The sequence below is a fragment of the Balaenoptera borealis genome (genome assembly GCF_965194805.1).
Source record: "Balaenoptera borealis genome assembly, chromosome: 19".
Lineage (NCBI taxonomy): Eukaryota > Metazoa > Chordata > Mammalia > Artiodactyla > Balaenopteridae > Balaenoptera > Balaenoptera borealis.
The window spans coordinates 54856014-54878632 of record NC_138878.1 but is presented as its reverse complement, the minus strand read 5'-3'; the positions used below and the strand labels follow the sequence as shown (position 1 = coordinate 54878632).

Here is a 22619-nt window from a genome sequence, read left to right as displayed (position 1 = left end):
GGGCACTAAACCACCCCACACATGAGATGATGATAAGTTTTGCCTGTTGCTTCCCCCCGCAGATCCAGCCATCAGGTCTCTGTGGCAACACAGGGCCTAGGCTTAGCCATGCCAGAGGGTGGGTTCTGCTGACCTTGCCTCAGGAGGCCCAGGCCAAATGATCTGGAACTCCAACAGCTCTCCAAACCAGTTGTTTCTCAGACTTTAAGACCAGCTGGAGAGCTTGTTAAAACTCGGATTTTGGGGCCCTACGCTCGGAGTTTCCGATTTAGTAGGTCTAGGGTGGGGCCTGATAATTTGCATTTCTAACAAGTTCCCGGGTGGTGCTGATGCTGGTGTCCTGAAGATCGCGCTTTGGGGACCACTTCTTTAAACTGAAAGTCCATCAGTTTTCCTTCATCTGGCAGGCACAAGGATGGCTTCCACTGCCCTCTGCTGGCCAGACTATTAAATTTAGCTGTAATGTTTCCAGAGCAACTGAAAAGTACGAAGTATAGGTTGGAAGGAAATAACTAGTACTTCTCTGAGAACCAAACCAGCCTGAAAACAGCAATCATAATTGTTTGTTGCTTCAGAGTATACTTTAAAAAGTATTCACAGGAATTATCTTAGTTGATCCTTGCAACAATCCTGTGAAGTTGCAAGGATCTGGCATTTTCATTTTACACATGAGGAAAACAAGCCCATCGTCAGATCAGTAATGACAGACCCCCTGACAGAGGGAACTTGTTAAAAGTAGGATTTATTCACCATCCAACTAAGAAAAGTAGAGGTTTGTCCCCATGAAGGCCAAAGAGAAGGGAATGGGGAGGAGGAGGATGAATAGCAGATGTGTCACATGCAAGAGAGCTACTTGATTCCACAAGCCTGGGAAAGCCTGCAAGGCCGAACGGCTGGATCCTTTCTCCAGCTGGGCTACATGGAGCTGACTCTTTGTCCTGGGCACCCTTTATCTCGATTTCCTGTTTCAGCAGTCAGACTTCAATGTCCACGGAATCACCTAGGGAGCTTGTTACAAGTGAAGGACTCAGGGGCCCACCACAATGGTTCTGCTTCAGTACCTAAGGATCTGCATTTTAAGATGTACCTCTCCCCCAGGAATCCCGGTGCAGGAGGTCCAGGGTCCACACTTTGGGAACTACTAGTTCTTGCAAAAAGATCTCTTGAGAGCCCATCACCAGCAAAGAACAATTATTTGCCTGTGACAGTATTCCTTTCCAGCCCCTCTTAGGTTTCTCTGCTTCCCTCCCCCATAATATCCTATTGGATGATAGCCAATGCTAAGATTCAACCTCCAACTCCTTTATTATTACCCTCTCCAAGCCTCAGTTTTCTCAAATGAGGTAATACCTACCTCACTGGGCTGCAGTGAGGATTAAATGAGAAGGTATCTTATGCATAGTTCCTGACATTCAAAAAGTGTCCAATAAACATGAGTTCATGGATCTTGCCTTCTGATTTCTAGCTCCTCAAAAAGTATCAGTGGCTAAGCTGGCCTCTTTCGTATTCCTACAGGTTTTTAAACAACGATCCTGAGGAGGACCAGGGGATAATCAAGGTGATGACTTCCCCCAGACTCATTCCCCTGTGGAAGGATTTTAAATACCGTATAAATGACATAATACATAAAAGCAAGGTAATGTATATGTAGAACATAAACATGTTATTGGCCTCTATCTATCTTAAGAGTTATGAGCACTTCAGAGGAGCATAGATCCTCTACGCAGGAAGCAGGCAGGGTAGATGATAAAGACAACTGTCCCCTTAGTAGAAAGTGGGCCATCAACTTCCAAATGAGTCTAGAGACCTCTTGCAAGGACATTTTGATGGTGAGAGGTTAACACTTTGAAGCATTTCAGAAGAACCAACCCTCTGGGAAGAGAGATTTTTCTAAAAGACAATGGAGAAGGCAGCAGAGAGAACATCTGCCAACCTCAGTTTTGCCATGGCTGGCTCTGTGTAAAAGGATCCCAGGTGCATGTTTCATAGCACATGCTCTATCACAGTGGGATAATACACACACACACACACACACACATATATATATAGTATGTGTGTGTCTATATATATATATAATGTGTGTATATATATGTGTGTGTGTATATATATATAATGTATATATAAAAAATGTGTATATATGTGTGTGTATGTGTGTGTATATATATATATATATATATACACACATAAAAAATCTTCCTCTGTCAAACTTAAATGCCAGATAGGGTGTCCTAAAAGTCTTACTTAGTGCAGTTTTAGGCTTTAATAAAGCTGCACTGACTTTTGGGATACTGTGTTACTTTACATGTGGGCATATGGCAGTGCACTTGCCTTTGTAATCTGTTAAATGTGTCTTTTATGGCATATGTACCTTTTAGATAGGAGGGAGAATGTTAGAGGACATGTTGGGAAGAACATCAGTTTTCCCCTGTGCTCACACCACAAAATTTGCCCATATAGGCCCTATAGCGGTTTGGTTCGCTTTTGTGTTGGGGGTTTTGTTACATGCTTGTGAAGTGTAGTGTCCCACAGGTGATAAATTGTTCATGTGTGGGAGTCACAGGAGTGATCCTTGGGGCTGAGGCGTAACTTTGAGAACTGCTTCAATTGTGACTTGCATGAGAATATATTTAGTGCATGTGTTCCTGGTCTCTTAGTTATGCCATGCCTCTCCCCAGCAAACTTTAGATGACCCAAAGACTGATGTGGTTGTGTTGAGTGACCGGTCCCAGATCCTGTTCAAAGAGTCTCGCCATCCTCAAAATATGCCACTTATATGCTATTACTTCAGTGATGCCCACTTCTTTGCTTCCCTCTCGTGGGTGACAACAAGCACAAAAGAAACACAGGTAAAACTACCCAGCCTTTCTTCTTAGCCCATTCTACAGGGGCCATGCCCATGTAAGTTCTGACCCTAGATTAACCCAGGAAGATATACCCCTTGAATGAAAGTGACCTGGATCCAGGATTCCCCATTCATCCTTTCTCCTATTACAGTCTCTGTGTTGGACAGATTTTATAGTTCTCGTAAAGTAGGCCAAGGTTAGGGAAAGAGTCCTAGGTTTCCTGCTTCTACAATATTTCCAACTCCCAAAACCAGGGGGTAAAATCACTCTAGAGTCTTCCAGTTTCTCTCCTTAGCAAGAGAAAAATAGCTGAATATTCTGCCCTTTCTTCTTCTACTATCTTTTCTAGGCAGTTCCCATCTTTTTCTCTTCTAGGCTGTGGTATGGATGAAGAAGAAAACTGAGGACATGGTGGAGAAGAGAACATTCTCCATGACCGAACGACTGCCGCCCATCCAGTCCATGGTTCACACAGGTTCCTTTCATATCCTCGTGGTCTACTGTGGTGACCTGCTCCTGCGGCTCTTTGGGGACCACTTTCAGTCATTCAAACCCCTGAGTATAGTGCCCTGCCGCTTTAACATCAACTGCCTCTGCTATGACCCAGAAATGAAGATGCTTCTGTCGGGAATCCTGGGGGCAGTGGTCACCTGGATCATGGAGCGGAGTGGCAAGGGTCTCCAAATAGCCCACGTGGTTTCCATGCCTGGTGATGAGCTTGTCCACAACATCATGTTGAATGGCCCCAATGGCTCCCTTGTAGCCCTGTGTGAGACTGTGGTGAGGGTCCTTGAGCGCCAGGGCCACGGCCGGCTGGCAGAGGTGAAGGGGTTCCCTTCCACCACCAGTGGCTCCTCAGTCACCTGCTGCTTCACCTGTTTTGAGCAGGGCTTTCTCTATGCTGGAAACAAGACTGGGGAAATCCAAGTGTGGAGCCTCAATCAGGGCCACGCACTCCACAGTTTCAAGGCCCATTTCTCATCGGTGATATGTATCCGCAGCCGGCCAGAAGCCCACACCCTGCTAACAGCCGGCCAAGAAGGCTTAATCAAGGAGTGGAACCTGACTTCAGGGAGTCTGCTGCGGCAGCTAGAACTTGGCGAGGAACTGTATCAACTCCAGTTTATTGATAGCACTACTTTCTTCTGCCAGACTACCCATTCATTCTCCTTGCGCAGTCTGCCCTGCTTCTATAACCTCTTCAATGTCTGTGGCTCTGCTCCCCAGCAGATACGTCGGGTCCGCTGTGGCAATAACTGGTTCCGGATCCTGTGCACTACTGAGGATGGCTTGTTGCGCTTTGTGTCCCCACTAACAGGGAATCTTCTGGTTGTCACCTGGCCCTTCTCAATCCTGGACAAGGCTGTGGATTGGGCCTATGACCCAGATAAAGAGGAGCTCTTTGTAGCAACAGGCAGCTCAGATGTGCTGGTATTTGACACAACCCGCTGCCCTTGCCCAGCCAAGTATCTTATATGCACCTCACCAGATTCTCAGGACTTGGTACAATGCCTGGCTTATGGGCATTTCCACCTGGGTCGGGGTCTAGAAGGACTAATGTTCTCTGGACACCAGAGTGGTGTGATCAGAGTGCTTTCCCAGCACAGCTGTGCCCAAATAGAGAAATTCATGCACTTTGGGGCTGTATTAGCACTCTCTACACTGCCTGGAGGGCTTCCTGGTTGCCGAGAAAACTCTTTGCTCTGTTCCTATGGAATGGATGACTATGTACACCTATCAGAAGCTGTGCTTGAAGGGGTGAGAGTGCAGCTGCAGCCCCTCGCCAGCATTCTCAGCAGCTGTCAGCTAACACACTTGATACTCTTGCCCAAGTCTGTGGGTGCCATCACGGAGACTAACTGCCTGCGTCTCTGGAAGTTCCATGACTTTCTGTCCTCTGGGTCACAGGAAGGCTCAACGTTCATAGAGACATTGCCTCTGCACCAGTGTACCATCACATCTTTTGATGTCTGTCTGTCCTTGAGTCTTTTTGTCACGGGTGGCAGTGATGGCTCTGTCCGGATCTGGAACTTCCATGGTAGACTCATAGCCATGCTGGACTCATCATTGCACTTTGGCCCACTCTGCTTTGCAAATGACCGGGGTGACCTGCTTGTCACTTTCAACCAGAGTCTTTATCTGGTGTCCTGTTTAAAACTGCTTCCCTCAGCCCTGCTGGCTCACCTTTCCCTTATGGGTATGACAGATGAAGTGCTAGAAGTTCCTAAGCCTTTCATACCAAGCTTCTTCTTCTCCTTTGAGACCATGTTTGTGCCCAAGTATATCTACTTTGGACAAGGGCAACAGCAATTAGTGGGTCTGGAGAAACTTGTCAATAATCGGGCCATCGCCTTTGATCATAATGTGCCACACGTCATAGAAGAAGATGAGCAAGGGAGCCCTGTGTTACTGTCTTCCTTCAGACACGATTCCTTGTATAAGGAAGCTGATTGGACGCAGGTGAAAAAACCTCCTCATTCCCATTATGTGCTTCCTCCCCAGCTACAGCTGACTACCTGGGATGGACTCAACCCTTACCAGATACTGCGATACTACTTTGGTCACGGGCAGAAATGGCTCTTGGCTCCTGATTGCTACATCCCTAACTCAGTGATTCGTGCCCGTCTTTGGCCACAGGGCAGCCCGATATACCTACAGTGCAACCTGCACTCACCCATGCGGGAACTGGAATGGGACAAGTCTCAACAATTCTTCTTCTGGCACGGTAGGGCAAGAGCTATAAGTGATGTAGGAGAATATGCACGTGAAAAGGAGGATGAAGACTTCCTTGAAATAAGAACGTCAAAGGATATAACTTACAGTGTGCTTACAGACTCAGCAAACTGCAGTTGGCTGGGAAGAAAGATGAGTGAAGTAGCTATCAATAGCCTGATAGAGACAATTCTCAGTATTATGATCCATGCTTCTCCACTGAAGTACCAGTGCTGTATTGGTGCACTAGGGCAAATCTTTGCCTCTTACCAGGTGTCTCCACTCCTGCGCACTGAAACAGCCCATCGTCTGTTGGATGATACAACCAATTACAATCCACTGATCCGAGAGCTAGCCTGTGAAGGGCTGAAGCGTCTAGGAATGATTACGCATCTCTTTGCCGTGCCTCTGGCCCAAAGACTAATGGACAAAGATGAAAGAGTGAGGAATAAGGCCCTGAGCCTCATGGCTGAGACTGGAATCCACTCTAAGACCTCACTCTTAAACTTGATCCAGAACCAAGATACTTTCCGGGAGATGCAGTAAGTTCTTTGTGCCTTCCTCAGTTCTTTACTAGCTTTTGATTTTCTTCTTCCCCTTTCCCATTTTTCCCTTCTCTGTCTTCACTGTCTCTTCATCTCTGTTCATTAGCTCTTCCTGTCCTTTATCCTTGTTCATAGTCTTTTTCCATTCCTAGACTATCCTGATGATCCCCTAACTGCTCACTCCTTTCTCCATTTCTTCTCCTATTCCTGTTTGTCCCCTACCTCTTCAAGTGCCCCTTTTCACCCTCTTCTCCTACCCTTGAAGGCCCCATACAGGTCACGCCATGCATGACCATCTTGGCTTCCTAGACTTTTTCTTTCTTCTTCGCCACTCTTTACCTCTACATACGCTGTCTCTGTTGGTCATGTTGTCAAGTCCCCTGCCTGTTACATAGCAGTTCTTTCCTTCTCATTCTCCCTCTTGTCCCTGATTCAGCATGGTCCTTCCTCTCCTTTGACTTTCATAGGCAGGAAATGATTGGGGAAGAAACCCTGGACCAGCTGCTGGGAATGCGGGCCACAGATCTCCAAATCCTTCATTCCCAAGTGGAGCAGCGATTGAATGAAAACCTGATCTTATCACTGGGTGATGAAAAGCCTACTTTTTCTTTAGATGTCTCAGGGGCTTCTGAACTTACCGCCCTTTCCAACCAACTTGATACAGCTCCTGAAGAACCTGAAGTTGCCTACAAGCCCAGCAAAGGCCAAAGACGGGGCCGAGTAGGAGGCAGAAAGCATAGTATGTATGGGGTGATCTGGTTAATGCCTCAGGGTCCCCAAGAGGCAGAGTAGTTAAGGCTAACGTGGGTCAAGAGGTATCAGATAGGAACAGAGATAAGTGGAAAGATCCTTTCACAGAAAAGAACCTTCCTAGGAAGAATCCACCCAAATTCAGAGAGACTCCAAAACCTATCTCTGTAAGACTTGACAGAGGTGGGGGGTGGGGGGGAGGGAGGAGGGAAGGCACTGGGAATAAAGCAAGGAGAATGCCTTTTTTTTTTAAAAAAAGGCCTCAGCCCCCTCTGTTGCTACATCTGTTATGGCAGTTCCTCTTAGCTCATACCAGATTTTGGGAAGGGCTTCATTTAAGCCTCCCATGCTTCCCTTATCTACATCTCCTGATTCTCCCTATAGCCCGAAAATTTTTGCGGAGCCTCAAGAAGATGAAAGAGACTGGCACAGAGCCAGGTCCCTTACAGGGTGAAGGTGATCAGAGTGAAGCTGCACCAACTGAGGGGGAGGAGTGTAGGTCTTCAACCTCCAGTATACTAAAGATTTCAAAAGATGATGAACAAGAGCCTCCAGGGGTAGATGCCTCAAAGGATCATGTTGCATTGACCCTGAAGATGCTGAGGAAGATACGTGACAAAAGAGGCAGGAAAGCAACACTTCAGAAACCCATAAAGAGGCGCAAGAGGAAGACAATAGACGCTGAAGTTACAGTTGAGGACCCTCCATATCCTATAAGGAGAGAATCAGTTGTGAAGCTGGTGAAAGTCAGAGGGCGGGGTGCCTCTGGAGCTCCTGGCCACAGTACTACCCCTGGAGATGGCTCATCATGGCGGGACGATCTATGTCGTCTTATGACCCTGAGGATATCTGGTTCCCAGACAAAAATGTCAGAAGCTCTAAACACTGAGCTAGTGACCATGGCTCAGGAGGTGCTGGCAGATCGACGGCCCAGCTGGGAGCTCTTTCAGGAGATCTGTCCCCTGTTGAAGAAAGAAAGTAAGGAACTGCTTGAGGACCTTGACTGGGATGTAGCCTGGCCAGAGGAGAAACCAGTTTTTCCTCAGGGAGGAGCAATTAGAGAGGACATGGTGATCAGAGACAAGGAAGAGGAGAAAAAAGAGGAGCAAGAGGGAAAGAAAGAAAGGGATGTGCAGGACTTGTGGGAAACCCAGGTGATTCCCAAAAAAGGCAAGAAAGAGAAAGTTGCTTTTTTAGAACCAGATGTAACCAAGGGAAAACGAATATCAAAGAAAGAAGAGAAGAAACCCTCTAAAAAGCCTTCTAAGCAGGAGGGGAAAGCAGTCCAGCAGGAAATAAAAGAGGATAAAAAAGAGAGGAAAAAAACCAAAGAAGAGGAGAGGGACGTGAGTCAGGAAGTGGGGGAAAAGACCAAATTAGAGGAGAAAGTGGTTGAGCAAGAAGGAAGACCAGTTAAGGGAGAGACAAAGCTGTCTTGGCAGGAGTGGAAGAAGTCCTGGGATCAGTGGAAACAGGACTACAGTGAGACGAGGATATCCTGGGATGAATGGAAGAAAGCCTGGGAAAGCAGGCATCTTCAGGAAGAGGAGAAGCTCCATGAAGAGGAAGAAAAGCTGTTCCCAGATGAGGAAGAGCTGGAGAGGGACAAGAGGAAGCAGACATGGGATGAATGGTCACAGATCTGGGAAAAGATGTCAGCCAGGGCCAGGGAGCAATTGTTGGAGGATGAGGAGGAAGTGACCCTGGAGGAAGAATTGTCTCAGGAGTGGGAAGGAGAAGGAGAAGAAGGAGAAGAGCTGATGACAGAAGAGCAGAGACAGATCCACCAAGAATATAAACAGGCACAGGTTGAGAGGAAACGGGCCCAAGTTGAAATAAAACGAGCCCAAGAAAAGAGGAAGCTGGCACAAGAAGTAGAGAAGCTAGCACGGGAAGAGAGAAAACTGGCTCAGGAAGAGAGAAAAATGGCCAGAGACTATGAGAAACTGGCCCAGAAGGACAGGAAAATGGTCCAGGCAGAGAGGAAGTTTATCCAGAATGAGGAAAAACTAGCCCAAAGAGAGGAGATGCTAACCCAGGAAGCAGAGAAATTGGCCCAGCGAAGGAAGAAACTGGCCATGAAATTGGAGAAACTGGCTCAAGAAGAAGAGAAAGTAGCAAAGAAAGGAGGGAAGCTAGCTGAGGTAAAAAAGATATTGGTCCAGAAATTGGAAAAACTGGCCCAGAAGGAGCAAGACCTAGCATGGCAAGAAAAGGAACTAACCCAGGAATTGGAGGAGCTGGCATGGGAAGAGGAGGAACTGAATCAGGAAGAGGAGGAACTGGTCAATGAAGAGGAGAGACTGGATCAGGAGGAGATGACACTGGCCTCTCAAGAGGAGAAACTGAATGTGGAAGAGAAAGAAGTGGTCCAGGAAGAAGAACTGCTGATCCAGGAAGAGGAGAAACTGGTCCAGGACAAGGGAAAACTGGCTGAGGAAAAGGAAAGACTTGTCCAGAAAAGGGAGCAATTGATGGAGAATAAGCAAAAGTTGGCCCAGGAAGAAGAGCTGCTGATCCAGGAAGAGAAGAAACTGGCCCAGGACAATGTAAAATTTCCTGAAGAAGACGAAAGATTTGGCCAGAAAAGGGAGCAACTGATGGAGAATAAGCAGAAATTGGCCCAAGAAGAAGAGCTACTGATCCAGGATGAGAAGAAACTGACCCAGGACATGGAAACACTGCCTGGGGAGGAGGCAAGACTTGTCCAGAAAAGGGAGCAACTGATAAAGAATAAGCAAAAGCTGGCCCAGGAAAGGAATAAATTGGTCCAGAATAAGGAAGAACTCCCCCAAACCAAGGAGATACTAGCCTGGAGGCAGAAGACTGTGGCTCAGGAGAAGGTGAAACTGGCTCAGAGGAAAGAAAACTTAATCCAGCTCAAAGAAAGCCTCACCCAGAAGAGAAAGAAATCAGACCAAGGAAAGGAGAACCTGGACATGTACAAGAAGAGACTGGTTCAGATAGAGAAGAAGCTGATGGAGGAAAAGGAGAAACTTTTCCAGAGGAAGGAGAAATTGGCTGCTATAGAGGAAAAACTGACCCAATTAGAGGAAAGCCTGGCTGAGAAACAGCACCAAATAGCCCAGGACAAAATGAAATTAGCTATGGAAAAGAGGATGATATTCCAAGGACTGAAACAGCTCAGAGGTGACTGGTCTATTACTAAGGAAGAAAAGGCATTGGGCATGGAAATAAAGAAACTGGCCTGGGAGAAGGTGAGACTGGCTGAGGGAAAGGAAACTGTCTTTAAAAAAGAGACTCAAGAAACTTCAAGACAGGGAAGACCAACTAAGGATGAACTAGAACTAATTAAGAGGAAATTGTCACTAGAGGAAAAGATACTGGTCTATGAAGATAGGATACTGGCCACAGAGCAAACAGACATTACCAAAGGAAAACTGGAGTTTACTAGAGGAGGGAGAGTATGTGCCCAGGAAGAAAGGAAGCTAGCCAAATTAATAAGGAAGTTGGCTAAAGAAAGCAAGGGCATTTCCAAGGAACCATTAAAAGTAAGCAGCAAAATCTTAAAGAGACTTCAAGGCCTTATCAAAAAAGAAAGGAAACTAACCCAGCAAGAAATAGAGATGACAAAGTTAAAGAGGTCATTCTTTACTAAGGAAAAGGAATTGAACAAGGTACAGAACGAACTTGATGCCAAGGAGTGGGATCTTTCTGAGGAACAACCAGAAATTGCCACAGATGAGAAGAAACTGGCTAAGAGGCAGAGAAAACTGGCCAAGGAAATGAGAAGATTGATAAAGAAAGAGAAAAAGATGACTGAGGAAGAAAGCAGATTGGCCAGGCAACAGAGAGAAGTCATACAGGAAGAAGAGGAGGATGAAATAACGGAGGAAGAAGAGGCAAAGCCATTCCTTAAACAAAGGTCAAGAAAGAGAAAAACGCTAAAGAGAGTTGATTTGCAACAGGAAGAGTTTCTCAGTCAAGAGGATGAGGTGAAAAGTGAAGAGAGCTTTTCTGAAGAAATGGAAAGCTTGTTAGATGAAATAGAGCGAGAGAGTTTGTCTGAGGAGGAGGAAGAAGAGGAGGAGGAGGAGGAAGAGGAAATGGAAGAGGAGGAGGAGGAGGAAGAGGAAGGGAAGGAGAAGAAAAAAAAGAAAAAGGAGAAGAAGGTGCAGGAGGAGGAAGAGGAGGAGGAGGAAGTGTTTGAGAAGGAGGAAAGCATGAGTGAGGAAGAGATGGAACGTTTGAGTGAGAGAGAGGGGGAGGAAGAGGAGAGAAGCTCATTGGAAGAAGAGGTAGACAAGAAGAAAGAGATCTTTAAAAAAGAAAAACTATTTAAGTTACCAGGAGAAAGAAAAAAGGACTTAAAAGGAAGAGAAGCAGTCCCTTCTATTGAGAAAAGAATCCCCGAGGTCAAAGGCAGTGCTATAAAACTTGAAGTTCTGAAAAGCCCTTCCAAGCAACTGATCTCAGAAGCTCTGGGGAGGGAAGAGAAGATACCAGTGCCAGGGTCAACGAAACAAATATCCTGGGAAGATAAGGCCACAGTACTTGAGACGTCCAGGGTATTCCCAGGGACAGGGTTTATGGATAAACAAGAAGAACTGTTGAAGAAATATAAGCCCAAACCTCTACAAGTTTTGGATACAGTTTTGGAGTCCCAAGAGCCTGACTTAAAGACCCCATATTTATCCCACATATTGAAGAAGACCATGGAAACTCATAAACTCCAAGGCAAACAACTAGGGGCCAAGTGGCAGTGGCTTCTGCAGCGTCATCCATCTCTGAAGGGACAGACTGAGGTACAATTACCTGTGTCCAAAATCCTGGCTGAGGAAATATATGCAGACGTCAGCCTCTCAGATGTAGAGTGGATCCACCATGTCCTAGAACAGATGGAGGCAGGAGAACAGCTTTCCAGGGATAGTTTCCACAGATTGTGCCAGCTTCTCAAAGACCTCACTGCAAAGGAAAACTTAGAGTGGATGCATCTGGCCAAACTTGAAGCCATTGTGTACCGTCACAAGCAGAACCTGGAATCACGAAGCACAAGTATTTCAAAACCCAGTAAGGAGCCCATGGGTCCAAAATACTTGAAAGTGATCCCTCCTATAAAAGGAAAGGAAAAGGAAAGCTGGCTAAAACCTTTGGCTGTCTCCACACCAAAGTCCCCATTAGCTACCAAAATGATTCCAGACCTGAAGGCTATAAACTGGCATCTTCTAGGAGAGCCTTACAGGAGTGTGCGGGCAGAGCAGATATCCACTGCTCGCAAGGAGATGGAGATGCAACACCATTATCCTCCACCAAGAGACATTTTCACAGGTGCCCTTGACCCTGTGGAAAAACAAACCCTAGCACTGATGTTTCAAAAGGACTTCTGGGCTTTTAAGGATAAGGGCAGATTTGCCAAATTGCCCAAGTTGGAAAAGAAGGCACAGCCCACCTCTAAAAAAAAGGACAAGGTGCCTCTATGGGAGACATTTGTGGCATTGTACCATGTTTTGCGGATGTTGCAGGAGCGATACGCAAAAGACAGTGCTGCTTGGATGGAACAGTTCTACCATCTCATGGACCTGTACCAACTTAAGTCCCCCCAAATCCAGAGGCTACTACAGGAACTGTTACTGAGAGGGGAACCCCAATCCCAAGAGATCATTTACAAAGAGGCCCTAAAGGCCATGGAGCTAGTTCCTGGGGAGCGGTTGTTCTACCACCTGTTCTGTGGTGGCTCTCACACCCCTAAAGGTCCTCTGGAGTTCCAGGAGGTGGTTCCCCTCCCAGGGAAGAACAATGTACGTACCATGCTCCCTATGGGCATTGCCCAGTATGGGATCCTAGAACTTGCCTGGAAGAGCCTGCCGCAAGCTGATTTACACCTCACCAAGGAATTGCCCTACATCGTTGCTCCTACCCCCTAATTTGGGACTGAAGGGGCAGGACTTTTCATTCCCACCTGGAGAAAGGCCTTGTCACCAGAATCTAGACCTTTATCCCTAGGGCCCACACAGAGGTACAGCCATGCCAAAGTTCTTTCCCTATCCAGTTCCAGAAACCAGCTTTTATATGTGGAATAAAGAGGAGATTCTCATTTATAACAAACACTGTGATGTTTCCCTTTTCCTCAAATGTTGCTTCTCCAGAAAGGTAGCCAGGGAGACCAGATACTCACATACTCTTGAGAGTGGGAAGACTTCCCCAAAGCCAGTGGTGCTCACTCACCCTCTGGAGGCATTCAGGCAGAAGAGTCTGTCCTTGTCCTCTTCCTTCCTTGCCCCTCACCATTCTCCCCTAAAGACCAACGGAAGGAAAGCACCTGGCACAAAAATGTACTTTTGGCATTAATATAAGAGGCCTTGATATAATGGAAATAAAATGGATTTTAGAATCAGAAGACCCAGTATTTTGCCCCTTGGTTTTTGGGGGTACACAGTGGAGGCAGACTCTTTCCCTGACCATAGTTCTGCATGCTGATGACTTGAGTACCGAACAGCAGGTATGGTGGGTGTTGAGGAGATCCTCAGAGAACAGGAAAAACTTCAACAAGTTCTAGCTAGTACCACCTGGTGACCTCATTACTGGATGGCATTAAGAGATGAGGCCATTTGAGGTTAAAGCAGGAAGAAAAGGAGGGAAGCCTATATCTTCCACTTCCTTTGCCAACCTGGACATGGGTTTTGGGTAGGATGATAGAATGAGAATTTGAAAGATTAGGTGTAAACTCAAATAGGCCCCCAACTATCTAGGGACTTATGATCGTTCCCTCTAGCAATATAGGAGACAACAGTTAAAGGGAAAGAGGTAGTAAAGTGGGGGAAGTTGTCACTGCCAGTAATGCTGTTCCTCCCCGATCTCCCCTCCCCACTATAGAGACTTCAAAACTGCCTCTTTCCAGGTAAGCTGAGCCAACAGATTTTAGCAAGTAGCCCATCTATGCCATTTGCCACCCTCCATCCCAACCTCTCCTTTATTATTCTACTCCCTCCACCTGAGTTTGCTTTTGTGGGAAAGCCAGGAATAGAGAGCAAGATAACATTTTGAGAAGTTGGATTCACCTTGAAGGCCAAGGGTAATGAGAGCCCTGAGTGTGTAGTTGGGCTCTTCCATGTCAGACTACATATCAGGCCACATGGAGTATATGAAAGCTGTGGGCTGGGGACAGGGAGCCTCAAAAAGGATGACTGACCCAGCAGCCAGGCAAGGCAGCAGAAGTAAGGATGGTCCAGCTGGCTCTGCAGTCTTGACCTGAATCATTTCTCCTTTTTGGCCTCTGTTTACTTGTCTGTGTCAAAAAGAGGATAATGAACATATTACAAATATAAGGCATGGCAGAGGGGAGATCACTACAGACCCTACAGACATTAAAAGGATGAAGACTAATATGAACAAATCTAGGGCCATAATTTTGACAACACAGATGAAAAGGACAAATTCCTTGAAAGATCCAGAAAGGGAATAGTAATACCTAACAAATTCATTTTGCAGGGTATCAGTGGGTCCTCTGGTCAACAAACAAACAAACAAAACACAGTGACAAAAAATAGTCTTAACTGTTGTCCCAGGGTCAGGAAGTCTATGGATGGCTCTTCAGGGAGCCTCAAAACCTTGGTACCGGCTACAACAACCTAGATATTCTTTTGCCTTTGCCAGAATTGCAGAGACTAGGGCTTGTTTGTATTTTCTCTTTATTATGAAAAATTTCAATCACTAAAGTAGAAGAGAGTATTATAATGAACCCCCAGATCCCCATCACCCCTTCATTTAATTGTAAACATCTTGCAAAAATTGCTTCATCTGGGACTTCCCTGGTGGCGCAGTGGTTAAGGATCCACCTGCCAATGCAGGGGACAGGGGTTCCATCCCTGGTCTGGGAAGATCCCACATGCCGCGGAGCAACTAAGCCCGTGCACCACAACTACTGAGCCTGCTCTCTAGAGCCCGCGTGCCACAACTACTGAGCCCACATGCCACAACTACTGAAGCCCATGCGCCTAGAGCTCATGCTCCGCAACAAGAGAAGCCACCGCAATGAGAAGCCTGCGCACCGCAACGAAGAGCAGACCCCGCTCGCCGCAACTAGGGAAAGCCCGCGCGCAGCAACAAAGACCCAACGCAGCCAAAAATAAATAAATAAATTTAATTTTAAAAAATTGCTTCATCTAATTTTTCCTTTGTTGAAGTATTTTAAAATAAATCCCAGACATCATGATATTCCAACCCTAAATACTTTGATACTCATCTCTAAAAAATAACATTTTCTTATATAATAATTTTCACATCTAACAAAATTAATAATAATTCCTTAATATTATCCAATGCTCTATGCAGATTTTCCTGGTTGTCCCCAAAAATGTCCTTTTATGCTTAATTTGTTTGACAGAATTCAAACAAGGTCTACACACTGGATTTTATTGTTATGCTTCCTAAGACTTTTTTTCTTTTTTTTTCTTTTTGGATGCACCGTGCGGCATGTGGGATCTTAATTCCCTGACCAGGGATCGAACCCACACCCCCTGCAGTGGAAGTTTGGAGTCTTAACCACTGGACCGCTAGGGAAGTCCCCCTAAGACTATTTTAATCTTAAATATTTATACTCCCCTCTCTCCAGTTTTTCACAGTTTTTTCATTCAGTGTCTTTGTTGAAGACACTGAATCAATTATCCTGTAGATTTCTCCCATGTAGTTTTCTGATTGAGCAGAGTTTTGCTAAATGAGATCTGGATGTGCTTCAAGGGTATGAAACTCCTGAAATCAGATAAAAAGAATTGTTCGTATGTGCTAGGTATTCCCCCACCCACCGCCTTGGAGAGGGAGCATCCTTCCAAGTTTGTTCTTCTCTGGGTACTCTCTCTCAGTTCTAGGGTACCATATAGATTTTTCTTATATCTTATAATGGCTTTGGGGCCATTTTAAGGCCTTTGGCTTTTACTCTGCATTTGATGGAAACCATAGGAGGGTTCTGAGCAGATGAGTGATAAAAATCTAATTTACAGGGAATTCCCTGGCGGTCCAGTGGTTAGGACTCTGCACTTTCACTGCTGAGGGCGTGGGTTTGATCCCTGGTCGGGGAACTAACACCCCACAAGCCTGGTGCAGCTTGGCCAAAAAAATCCTAATTTACATATTCAAAAAGCACCCTGATGGCTGTGTGGAGAATAGACTGTGGTAAGGGAGTCAGAGATTGGGGGCAGGAATGCAAGCAGGGAGATGAATGAGGAGGTTACTACAATAATTCAGAGGAAAGAAGGTAGTGGACTTGAACAGAGGAGAGGAGAACAGAGGCAGTAGAAGTGAGGAGTATTGGGCAGTTCTGGACCTATTTGGAGGTAGAGCCATCGGGGTTTGCTGATAGATTGGATGTGAATGTGACAGAAAGGAGTCAAAGATGACTCCAAGGTTTTTGGCTTGACCAGGTGGAAAGCTGGAGGCACCATCAAGTTAGTTGGGGAAGATTAACAAGGGAGTTGGTACTAGGAGGAAGATTAGGCATTCATGAGATCAGTTTTGGACAAATTGAGATTGAGGTGCCTATTAAACATTTAAGAGAAGATGTCTAGTAGGCAATTGGATATATAAGTCTGGAGTTCAGGAGACAGGTTCATACTGGAGTCATAAATTTGGCAATCACTGGTATATACATGATACTTAAAGCCAAGAGACTGGATGAGATGACCAAGGGAGTGGATGTGGATAAGAAAGAGGAGCAAGGATTGTAGCATGAGAAGCTCTAACATTAAGAGGTCAGGGAGAGGTCAGCATAGGAAACTGAGGAGCACTAATGGGTAGAAGGAAAATCAAGAAACCTATGGTGTCACAGAAACTAAGTGAAGAAAGCGTGCCAAGGAGGAGGGAATGATCAATTGTGTCAAGTGCTGCTAACAGGTCAAGCAGAAAATAATTGAAAGTCAACCATTAGATTCAGCAAGATGAAGATTATTAGTAACCCTGACCAGAGCAGTTTTGGAAAAGTGATGGGTGCAAAAGTCTGATTAGACTGCTTTCAAAAGAGAACGCAAGAAAAGAAATTGGAAGCAGGAAATATTTTCTAGGAGTTTTGTTAGAAATGGGACAGTAGTTGATGAGAGAAGGGAAATAAATAAAAGCTGTGTGAGCGTTGTTTTCAAGGTGAGGGGATTGCTGGAGTCAAGAACTTGATAAATAGGGAATTCCCTGGCTGTCCAGTGGTTAGGACTCGCGCTTGCATTGCTGGCCGCGGTTCAATCCTTGGTGGAGGAACCAAGATCCCGCAAGCCACACAGCCAAAAAAAAAAAAAAGAACTTGATAAACAAAAGAGGGTGAGATCTAGTGCCCAAGTGGAGGGACTAGAGTTAGATAAAAATATAGTTAGTTCAGCTGTGGGATGAGAGTGAAAGGATCGTACATACATGGGCAAAGATGTAGATTGGTAGGTAGGTTGGTGAGTGTGTAGATTCTCTTCTAACTTCCATTTTCTCAGTGAAGTGAAAAGCAGGGTTTGTTAGTAGAGGGAAAGAGAATGGGAGTATGTGTTTGAAAAGTTGTGTATGGAAGTGAATAGACTTAGAAAAACAAAAAACAGAGTGTTTGCTGGGAAGCGTTAAGAATGATTTGAGGTTCGGGCCAGGGTCCAGTTGGGCTACTTAGGGAGATAAGTGACCACGTGGGGCCTGCTGGGAAAGCTCCCTCTCTCCCAGGATTTCCTGAGAGCTGACATCCACCTGCCACTTCCACAAAACACAAGGAACTGCGGAAGACGCACGCTGGGAACTAGTTTCCCAACATCGCGTATGTTAGGGGCTATAGTTCCCGTCCACTCCCAACACAGCCTCCACCGCTATCTATTGATACTTGTCGCAGGCCAACACTGGGCAAGTGCATTGGCCTGATGGGGAGGTAAAGTCCAAGGAGCTTCTCTGCGAGCATACTGGGAATTGTAGTCCCCAAGGAGAGGCATACTGGGAGCTTCAGTCCCCCGGCCTCTCTCTCCTCCACTATGGCCTGGGGACGCTGGGGAACAGGCTACACTGAAGGGAAAGGCGGAACTCACGGAACCTGGGACGGATGGTATTGGAAACTGCAGTTTTCGCAGCGCCGGACAGAGCTGCACACTGGAAAATCCAATTCTCTAGCCGCCTCGTCCCCAGGAGACGGAGAAAGGCCTAGCCTAGGAAGCGCTGCACGGACGCTGGGAAATGCAGTCCCGCCTCTCCGGCCCAAACTAGGAGTCCATTTGCCGTCGCGGGTGTTGTTCTGAGCCCCCTGCCCGGAGTGACGAAGTCTCCCACCCTGAGGGAGATCGCGCATTACTAGCCACCCTTTCACACCGTTCTCCCTGTCCCTCGCTTCTGGTGTCTCCGAACTGAAGAGGGGGAAATCCTCGAGACTCGTGGAGAAAGAAGGCAGAAGAGTGCCTGAGAGATCAGGAAAGCCCAAGGAAGGAAGCCGTCGAGCGGGAGGAGGCGAAGCGAGCCTCGCGGGGCTTCAGGTGTGGGAAGTGGAGTGTGGGGTGGAGCAGGGCCCTTGGGTCGGCGACGCCTGTCGCCGGCGCGGGCACGCGCGTTCCTCACTCCTGGTGTCCGCGCTAGTCCTAGCCCGCCCCCCGTGCCCGCACGCACGCGTAGTCGGTGGGCCTCGCGTGCTTTCCTGCCAAAATGCGGTCGTGGCGCTTCCGAGCCCAAGTAGGGTGGGAGTGAGGCCCTCGCGGAGGGCTGGGCGGTGCGGAAGGGAGCGATTGCTTCGACTCAGACGTGCGTCCAGACCAACCCGCCCCAGATATCGGTTTCCTCAGGTCCTCTACACCGAAGGCTGAGACAAGAGGGAGGGGGCCGGGGCGCACTGTCTCAGCGCCTTCCAGCGGCCGCCCTGCCTGTTTGCCTCTGTGAGGGATGGTGCAGAAAGAAGCCAGAGAAATGTTTGGGTACTGTCTGCTCTGTTTCCTACCACCGGTGTTTTTATAAAAGGTTTTGCTTTGTGGCTTCATCAGGCCTGGTGGGGCTCGGGCACTGGCGTCGTACAGGGCTCGAGGAGCCCCTTTATAACCACAAAGGGGCAGCTGCGCACGCAGGCCGCTGATGCACGGCCTCTGTCATAAAGGCCAGAGCCTCCCATGCGCATCTCCGCAGATCCGGTGACAGTGGCATAATAGCTAAGAACATGCCTGGACTCGGACGCTGTGGCCCTGCCACGTTCTAGCTGTGTGGCTGGAGGAAGGCATCACAGTACCTTAAAGTAGGGAAATGCGGGACCTCCAGTTAAGTTTGAATTTCAGGTAAAAGACGGATAATTTTTTTAGCATAAGTAAGTCCCAAATATTGTTTATCTGAAGTTCAAATTTTAACTGGGAATCAAATTCAAATATAATTGTATTTTATCTGGCAACCCTGATTTAAGGCATTATTGGAGCAGTGCATGAACAGACTTTAGAATAGTGCCTGGCATGTGTAAACATGCAATAAAGGTTATATAAAACGGCCAAACTCCACATCACGTCCCAACACATTAGTGTCTTTAGTCATCTGGCTGTACTATCTGAAATGGCCAGCCCTCAGAAAGCCACTCTGTCACGCGAGGTCAGCTTACATGCCCCCTCCACCCCACTGCATGATAGTGACCCCACTCCACCATCACAAAGGGCCAGATTCTCCCTGCTTCCCAGCGCTCCTCACATTCATGGGAGGACTTTGAGGTTCTTAGTAATGTCGGTGCTGCATCACTGGACACAAGTGGGCCGGGGGGGGCGGGGCCTGAACCATTATGATGTTGGAGCTAGTGACACTCTTTCCACAGGAAGCTGTGACTAGAGTCCATCCCTTGTAGAATTAGGGGCATGTTATCTTCTGAGGAGGATAAAGGTGTGTGAGCTAGGAGGGAATATAGAGGGAATGGGAAGCCGTTGATGTTATGGGATGTTAGTAACAGGTTCCCAACTTGGAGAATGTATATTGAGTGGCATTCTTCCCACTGAGCTCATTAAGATGTCTCATATATGCGAGAGAAGACTTTGTTCAGTCTGAGAAGTCTAAAGGAAAAAAGAAGACACTGAAGTGGCAGAACCTAGGATTGTAAATGTAAGTCTATTTGATTCTCAAGTGTCGTTTTTCATCTCTCCTATTCTCCATCAATCGCAGCATACCCCTTCATTTCTCTCACAATAATAGCACACTGAATTTATATTGTACTTTTTCATTATAAAACCTCTTGAATTTCATTATCTCATTTTACTTTTTAAAGGCTTTCATAGGGAAAAAGAGAGGGGCATTCCTCTCTGAGGCCAAGAGGGGTTAAAGGGAAATGCCTGACTCTCACAGCAAACCTGGTGAAATGCACTGTTAGCCCAGGATTTTTTTTTTTTTTTTTTTTGCCACAAGGCTTGCAGGATCTTAGTTCCCCCACCAGGGATTGAACCCAGCCCCGGCAATGAAAGAGCTGAGTCCTAACCACTGGATTGCCAAGGAATTCCCTAGCCCAGGATTTAGACAGAAGTGTCGGGCATATTCCATTTCCCTAGCCAGAGCTCCAAGTCTTAAATAACCAGAGGAAACTTTAGGGAGTCTCTGAGATTGTGGGATCAGACCCTCATTTCTCTTCACATCAGCTTGATGTAGCAGCCCATCCTCTCTTTTCTGTATTTGCACTCTCCCTCCTGACATTTAAACATGTTTAATTATCTCATTTAAAACAATCCTTGTCTCCAGGGGCCAATCATTTGGTCTTCCCATGCATGTCCTTGAGAGTCATATGCAGGATTTTGGAAAGTTTAAAGTTTACTCGTGGTAGAAATTGAAGTGAGGTAGTAACTGTTGCTAGGTGGAAGAGAAATGCTTGGAATTGTTCAGCTAGGAATAGGAATCCCTAAGGCAGTCCTCCTTAGCACTGTAGTGCCATCCAAGAGCTGTTTGCTCTGTCCTCAACAAGATAAGTACAGAAATTCAGAGAAAGTATTTAGTAACTTTTATAGCAATTTGACAGAGTAATCTTATGTCTATTGAACTTAATAATGAAAAATCTGGAGTTAAAAAAAACTTTCCTTGACCTTATATTCTCTTCTACCTCTCTCCCTCTCTCTCACTTTCTCCCCTCCTCCCTCTCTCCCCATCATCCCCAAGCTTTTGAAGAGCTGGACTTAAGTTTCTTACTTTTCATTTAGTCCTCAGCTCCCTCCAATCTGACTTCAAGAATCACTCTTCTGTGATCCTGTTCTCATGAAAGACACCAGTACCATTTACCAAATCCACTCTTTGGTTCATCTTATTTGACCTCTCTGTTACAGATGACTTACCTTCATGAAACTCTCCTCTGGTTTCTGAGAGAACATCCTATCTTTCTATAGTTGTTCTTTCTCAGAGTGCTTCCCCATAATTATCTTGTTATCAAGTCTCCTTCTCATGCTGCGTATTCCCCTGTGGGCATACTCCTCCAGGTGCCTGGCTTCAGCTGTCCCTAAAGGTTGATCATTTTCATATTTGTTTCCAACCCAGACCTTTTCCTGATCTCCAGACCCACATATCCAGTTGTCTTCATTTAGATATTCCATAACCACCTCAACAAATCCAAAATCAAACTGACCTTCTCTCCTCCATACCTACTCTTACTCTTTAGCCCATCTGAATGCACCAAATTTCATTCAGAGCCTAGCTCAGAAACCCACAAACCACTACAGACTTCTCTTTTCCTGACTCTCCACCCCAACTAATCTTCAAGACCCATAGAGTCTAACCCCTAAGTATTTTATATTGCTCTCATAATTTGCTTTTCCTTTCCCACTGCTCTAAATTAGATTATATAAAGTTGTTTTTGGTGTTCCTCTAACACCTACTCAGGATAAAAATTGAACTCCTTAGTATGGCACTTAATATTGACTCCCACCTGTCTAGACAGTTTTCTTCCTCTACCCTCTTGAACTTTGTGCTGTAAGAATATTTAACTCCTATGTAGTTTTTGGCATAAATCGCACTTTAAGTGTCTGTGCCATTCTCTCCTCCTGGAATGCTTTAGTAAGCCTTATCTGCCTGGCAGCCCCCTCGTGCTTCTCCCATGCTGAGTACCTGCATTTCCTCCCTAGAGTCTGTCCCATGCAGCTTCAGGTGCTCCATTACAGCAATTACCAAATTTTAACAATTGAAGTTCCTTGAGGACAGTGACTGCTTTTGATCTTAGGATATCCAGTGGATAGCGAAATACATCTTATAAAGTAGAATCTCAATAAATATTTGTTGACTATTTTGGAATTAGCTTTTTTCGTTGTCCTTGGCCGTGCACTGCGTGGCTTGCGGGTTCTTAGTTCCCCGACCAAGGATTGAACCCGGACCCCGGCAGTGAAAACGCCAAGTCCTAACCACTGGACCACCAGGGAATTCCCTGTTTACAATTTAGAGAAGTTGCGGAAAAGTATAAATAATAGAGCAAATACTCATGACCCCACAGCTCCTAATTTCACATTTGAAATTCATTGTAATTAGCTTTTGTGTAATTATTCAGTGTCTGGATGCTTTCATCCAGACATAATATTTTAGCATAATATAATATTTTCAAGGTTCATCCATGTTGTAGCATGTACCAGTACTCCCTCCTTTTTATGGCTGAAAAAAAATTTTTTTATTCATTCATCAGTTGATGGACATTTAGATTGTTTATACTTTTGGGCTATTATGAATAATGCTACTGTGAACACTTATATAAAAGTTTTTGAGTGAAGATATTTTAAAAACTAATTTTTAGAGCACTTTCAGTTTTATAACAAAATTGAGAGGAAGGTACAGAGATTTCCCATATATTCCCTGTCCCCACCTCTCCCTCAGTATCATCACTCACCAGAATGGTACATTT

General features: G+C 46.0%; 1 protein-coding gene across 1 annotated transcript; it reads left to right on the top strand.

The window, feature by feature from the left end:
- Nucleotides 1–1649: 1649 nt before the first annotated feature.
- WDR87 (WD repeat domain 87) lies at nucleotides 1650–17086 on the top strand. Its single transcript, XM_082367248.1, has 4 exons — nucleotides 1650–2846; nucleotides 3219–6097; nucleotides 6568–6839; nucleotides 7235–17086. Exons 1-4 carry the CDS (start codon nucleotides 2763–2765, stop codon nucleotides 12733–12735), a joined length of 8736 nt encoding a protein of 2911 aa, XP_082223374.1. The 5' UTR covers nucleotides 1650–2762; the 3' UTR covers nucleotides 12736–17086.
- The last annotated feature ends 5533 nt before the right edge of the window (nucleotides 17087–22619 follow it).